Genomic DNA, 6,000 nt, shown 5'->3' with positions numbered 1-6,000 from the left:
GGGGAGGGTGGTGGTGGTGGTGGTGGTTGGGGATGGTGGTGGTTGAAGTAGTGGTGGTGTTTGGGGATGGTAGTGGTGGTGGTGGTGGTGATTGTGGTGGTGGTTGGGGATGGTGGTGGTGGTGGTTGGGAATGGTAGTGGTGGTGATGGTGAAGGTTGTTGGTGGTTGGGGATGGTAGTGGTGGTGGTGGTAAGGGATGATAGTGGTGGTGGTGGTTGGGGGTGGTAGTGGTGGTTGGGGTTGTAGTGGTGATGGTGGATGAAGGTGGTGGTTTGGGATGGTAGTGGTGGTTTTGGTGGTTGTTTGCGATGGTAGTGGTGGTGATGGTGGTAGTTGGGAATGGTAGTGGTGGTGGTTGGGGATGGTAGTGGTGGTTGGGGATGGTAGTGGTGGTAGTGGTGTTTGGGGAAGGTAGTGGTGTTGGTGGTGGTGGTAGTACAAATGAGAAAAATACATGGCTTTTATAGAAAATACTCAGGCAAGAACTCTCCTGGATCAGTGACACAATATTGTGTGATATTTAATGTACAGATAAGTGATGACTGCTTTTATCATTAAAGGCTGCACAACTATAGAACATATAACAGTGGTGGATCCAAAGATCGATGGAGGTGGTGGTGGTTGGGGGTGGTAGTAGTGGTGGATATGGCTGGGGATGGTAGTGGTTGGGGATGGTGGTGGTGGTGGTAATGGTGATGGTAGTGGTTGGTGATGGTTGGAGTGGTAGTGGTGGTGTTGGTGGTTGGTGGTGTTTGGGGATGGTAATGTTGGAAGAAGTGGTGGTGGTGATGGTTGGGGATGGTAGCGGTGTTGGGGTCGCTGGGGATGGTGGTGGTTGGTGATGGTGGAAGTAGTGTTGGTGGTGGTGGTTGGGGATGGAAGTGGTGGATGGGGATGATAGTGGTGGTGGTTGATGGGGATGGTGGTGGTGGATGGTGGTGGTTGGTGATGGTGGTGGTAGTGTTGGTGGTGGTGGTGGTTGGGGATGGAAGTGGTGGATGGGGATGATAGTGGTGGTGGTGGTTGTTGGGGATGGTAATGTTGGTGGTGGTTGGGGATGGTAGTGATGGTGATGGTTGGTGGTGGTTGGGGTTGGTAGTGGTGGAAATGGTGGTGGTGGTGGTGGTGGTGGTTAGGGATGATAGCGGTGGTGGTGGTGGTGGTTGGGGGTGGTAGTGGCGATGGTAGTGGTGGTGGTGGTTGGGGTGGTAGTGGTGATGGTGGATGAGGGTGGTGGTTTGAGATGGTATTGGTGGTTGTTCGGGATGGTAGTGGTGGTGATGGTGGTAGTTGGGAATGGTAGTGGTGGAGGTTGGGGATGGTAGTGGTGGTTGGGGATGGTTGTGGTGGTGGTGTTTGGGGAAGGTAGTGGTGGTGGTGGTGATGGTGGTTGGGGATGGAAGTGGTGGTTGGGGATTGTAGTGGTGGTGGTAATGGTGATGGGGGTGGTAGTAGTTGGGGTTGGTAGTGGTTGGTGATGGTTGAAATGGTAGTGGTGGTTTTGGTGGTTGGTAGTGGTTGGGGACAGTAATGGTTGAAGTAGTGGTGGTGGTGGTGGTGGTGGTGGTGGTGGTGGTGGTTGGGGATGGTGGTGATGGAGGTGGTTGAAGTAGTGGTGGTGATGGTGGTGGTTGGGGATGGTAGTGGTGGTTGGGGATTGTAGTGGTGGTGGTAATGGTGATGGGGTGGTAGTAGTTGGGGTTGGTAGTGGTTGGTGATGGTTGCAATGGTAGTGGTGGTGTTGGTGGTTGGTGGTGGTTGAGGACAGTAATGGTGGAAGTAGTGGTGGTGATGGTGGTGGTTGGGGATGGTAGCAGTGGTTGGTGATGGTAGTGGTGGTGGTTGGGGAAGGTAGTGGTGGTGCTGCTGGTTGGGGATGGTTGGGGATGGTAGTGGTGGTGGTGGTTGGGGATGGTAGTGTTGGTAGTGTTGGTGGTGGTGGTTGGGGTGGTAGTGGTGGTGATGGTTGGGAATGGTAGTGGTGGTGGTGGTGGTGGTGGTGGTGGTGGTAGTGGTGGTAGTGTTGGTGGTTGGTGGTGGTGGTTGGGGATGGTAGTGGTGGTGATGGTGAAGGTTGGTGGTGGTTGGGGTTGGTAGTGGTGGAAGTGGTGGTGGTGGTTAGGGATGATAACGGTGGTGGTGGTGGTGGTTGGGGGGTGGTAGTGGTGGTGGTAGTGGTGGTGGTGGTTGGGGTGGTAGTGGTGATGGTGGATGAGGGTGGTGGTTTAGGATGGTAGTGGTGGTTGTTTGGGATGGTAGTGGTGGTTGTTTGGGATGGTAGTGGTGGTAATGGTGGTAGTTGGGAATGGTAGTGGTGGTTGTTTGGGATGGTAGTGGTGGTTGTTTGGGATGGTAGTGGTGGTTGTTTGGGATGGTAGTGGTGGTAATGGTGGTAGTTGGGAATGGTAGTGGTGGTTGTTGGTGATGGTAGTGGTGGTGAGTTGGGAAGGTAGTGGTGGTGGTGCTGGTTGGGGATGGTAGTGGTGGTTGGGGATGGTAGTGGTGGTGTTTGGGGAAGGTTGTGGTGGTGGTTGTTGGTGGTTGGGGATGGTAGTGTTGGTAGTGTTGGTGGTAGTGGTTGTTGGGATGGTGGTGGTTGGGGTGGTAGTGGTGTTAGTGGTGGTGGTTGGGGTGGTAGTGGTGGTGATGGTTGGGGATGGTAGTGGTGGTGGTGGTGGTTGGTGGTGGTTGGGGACAGTAATGGTTGAAGTAATGGTGGTGGTGGTGGTGGTGGTTGGGGATGGTGGTGATGGTGGTGGTTGAAGTAGTGGTGGTGATTGTGGTGGTTGGGGATGGTAGTGGTGGTTGGGGATTGTAGTGGTGGTGGTAATGGTGATGGGGGTGGTAGTAGTTGGGGTTGGTAGTGGTTGGTGATGGTTGCAATGGTAGTGGTGGTGTTGGTGGTGGTTGGGGACAGTAATGGTGGAAGTAGTGGTGGTGATGGTGGTGGTTGGGGATGGTAGCAGTGGTTGGTGATGGTAGTGGTGGTGGTTGGGGAAGGTAGTGGTGGTGCTGCCGGTTGGGGATGGTTGGGGATGGTAGTGGTGGTTGGGGATTGTAGTGTTGGTAGTGTTGGTGGTGGTGGTTGAGGTGGTAGTGGTGGTGATGGTTGGGAATGGTAGTGGTGGTGTTGGTGGTGGTTGGGGACGGTAATGGTGGAAGTAGTGGTGGTGATGTTGGTGGTTGGGGATGGTAGCGGTGGTTGTTGGTTGTTGGTGATGGTAGTGGTGGTGGTTGGGGAAGGTAGTGGTGGTGGTGGTGGTTGGGGATGGTAGTGGTGGTGTTTGGGGAAGGTTGTGGTGGTGGTGGTTGTTGGTGGTTGGGGATGGTAGTGTTGGTAGAGGTGGTGTTAGTGGTGGTGGTGGTGGTGGTGGTTGGGGTGGTAGTGGTGGTGATGGATGGGGATGGTAGTGGTGGTGGTGTTTGGGGAAGGTAGTGGTGGTGGTGGTTGGTGGTGGTGGTTGGGTTGGTGGTGGTGGTGGTGGTGGTGGTGATGGTTGGAATGGTAGTGGTGGTGTTGGTGGTGGTTGGGGACGGTAATGGTGGAAGTAGTGGTGGTGATGTTGGTGGTTGGGGATGGTAGTGGTGGTTGGTGGTTGTTGGTGATGGTAGTGTTGGTAGTGTTGGTAGAGGTGGTGGTGGTGGTGGTGGTTGGGGATGGTAGTGGTGGTGGTGTTTGGGGAAGGTAGTGGTGGTTGTGGTTAGTGGTGGTTGTTGGGTTGGTGGTGGTGGTGGTGGTGGTGGTTGGGATGGTAGTGGTAGTGGTGGTGGTGGTGGTGGTGGTGTTGGTGGTGGTGGTGGTGGTTGGGGATGGTAGTGGTGGTGGTGGTGGTGTAGGTGGTGTAGGTGGTGGTGGTGGTGGTGGTGGTTGGGATGGTAGTGGTAGTGGTGGTGGTGGTGGTTGGGATGGTAGTGGTGGTGGTGGTGGTTGGGGATGGTAGTGGTGGTGGTGATGGTGGTGGTGGTTGGGGATGGTGGTGGTGTTTGGGGAAGGTAGTGGTGGTGGTGGTGGTTGGGGATGGTAGTGGTGGTGGTGGTTGGTGGTGGTTGTTGGGTTGGTGGTTGGTGGTGGTGGTTGGGATGGTAGTGGTGGTGGTGGTTGGGGATGGAAGTGGTGGTGGTGGTGGTGGTTGGTGGTGGTGATAGTACAAATGAGAAAAATACATGGCTTTTACAGAAAATTCCTTAGGCAAGAGCTTCAAGAACTCCCCCGGATCAGACACTGTTAAAGGACCTTATATAAATCAGATGCAGAGCTAATATATAGTTACTTACTTGTTGTCTGTGACTCTGAGTAGGAAGTTCCAGTAGGCTGGTCGCAGATTGTGGGGCTCAACAACTGCCTATAATGACAACAAAGATCATACAAAGAGTGAAAGAATAATCCAGTTCTGACTTCAATATCAGGCACCAGCAAAGTTTCTTTTCTATTAACCAGGCACCAGCAGAGTTTCTTTTCTATTAAACAGGCACCAGCAAAGTTTCTTCAAGTAGACAAAGCTCTTAAGTATTTTGATTGGAAGTCAAGAAATAAACAACTTATTGAGACATACAGATACAGTTATGCTCTACTGTATACCAGGAAATATTCGTCCAGTCAAACTTTCGTCCTTCACTGGTAAAATCCATATTTGCACAGTTTTGATTTTCGCTCTTCACAATTGTTAATGTTTGTTGTAATGGTAAACTTACACAGAGGGCAACAAGGTTACCGCGAGCGGTATATAATACACCCGTCACACATTGAATGAGCAGTTGTTTGTATGATTGAAATCTATGAAGTATTTGTGAGTAATTGATATTAAAAGAGAAATCATTCAACATAACTGGTAGATCAATGAGTGCAATACAACATCATGTAACGCATGCATCGCATTAATGAAACCAAGGGGAATAACTCCACGAATTATGGTCGGATAATGGCGGTTATCGAACTTGTCCGAGCCTTCATGGTAATTAACCTTGTTGTGAAGTTTGAAGAAAATCCGTTAATAATTACTCGAGATATCGAGCGGACATCGTTTGCATGCCCGCCCGCTCACGTGATAACATAATACGTCCCCGTCTTTGACGGGCGTATAAAAAGGGGCAAAAATTAAACTGCAGTGAAAATGTCCAGGTACACAGTATCAAGCATCTCTGTGACAAAGAGCAGTTTATAAGCAGGCCTTTTGAACATGGCAGTGCTCATGATCATCTGACAGTTTGACACTTTTGATCGTTTTGACTATAAGGGCAGATACTCTACCAACTTAACCATACCTGAATGACTGTGATGAGCCTACTTCATTGATTATTTTATTTATATTTTCTATCAGTCTTTCAAATCATAATACTTTAAACTCTCAAACCTTTTGTTATAAATTTCATTCTTGTAAGTAAATATATCTGAGATATTTACTGAACACTGAGTTGTTATTGATTTTTAAAGGTCTGAACATCCTGATGGTACACTCTACATTATACTTACAGTGTGAAAAACAAAGGCAGTGGAAATGGAATATATGATAATATCAGCACATCTTATATAAGGCACCAAATTCTTCTCAATTCCTTTAAAGTACAGAACCTGTAACACAAAACAGTAGACAATCAACTAGTACAGTGTATGTTTGTATGTCCTCCTGAGTCACAACATATTGTTGTTGGAAATTTGTTTTTCTGGATGAATAAAATTCTATCAATATAATTTATCACTTGCTTAAGACATGATTAGTTACAAAAATTTTCTGTACGAGGCCTGGATTGACTAAAACTGTAAAACAAAGGATACCTTTAATTGTTCTATACAAGGCCTGGATTAACTAACACTGTAAAACAAAGGACACCTTTAATTGTTCTATATGAGGCCTGGATTAACTAAAACTGTAAGACAAAGGATACCTTTAATTGTTCTATACGAGGCCTGGATTAACTAACGCTGTAAGACAAAGGACACCTTTAATTGTTCTATATGACAATAGATATTATATTTCTCAATAGCAAAATGATTTATTTGA

At 49.0% G+C, this 6,000-nt stretch overlaps 1 protein-coding gene across 2 annotated transcripts in view; it reads right to left on the bottom strand.

Moving 5' to 3' along the window:
* Positions 1–6,000, bottom strand: part of LOC110449829 (transmembrane protein 135-like) — a 219,296-nt gene that overhangs the window by 894 nt on the left and 212,402 nt on the right. For both annotated transcript variants that reach the window (XM_021496946.1, XM_021496945.1), the window contains exons 11-12: positions 5,472–5,570; positions 4,277–4,344 (exon numbers count right to left, since the gene is read on the bottom strand). In XM_021496946.1, the coding sequence (XP_021352621.1) occupies positions 4,277–4,344; positions 5,472–5,570 (167 nt within the window). The remainder of the gene's footprint in view (positions 1–4,276; positions 4,345–5,471; positions 5,571–6,000) is intronic.

The sequence above is a fragment of the Mizuhopecten yessoensis genome, unplaced genomic scaffold (assembly GCF_002113885.1).
Source record: "Mizuhopecten yessoensis strain PY_sf001 unplaced genomic scaffold, ASM211388v2 scaffold4823, whole genome shotgun sequence".
Lineage (NCBI taxonomy): Eukaryota > Metazoa > Mollusca > Bivalvia > Pectinida > Pectinidae > Mizuhopecten > Mizuhopecten yessoensis.
Note: the sequence above shows the minus strand (reverse complement) of the source record. Positions and strands in the feature narration are given on the sequence as shown.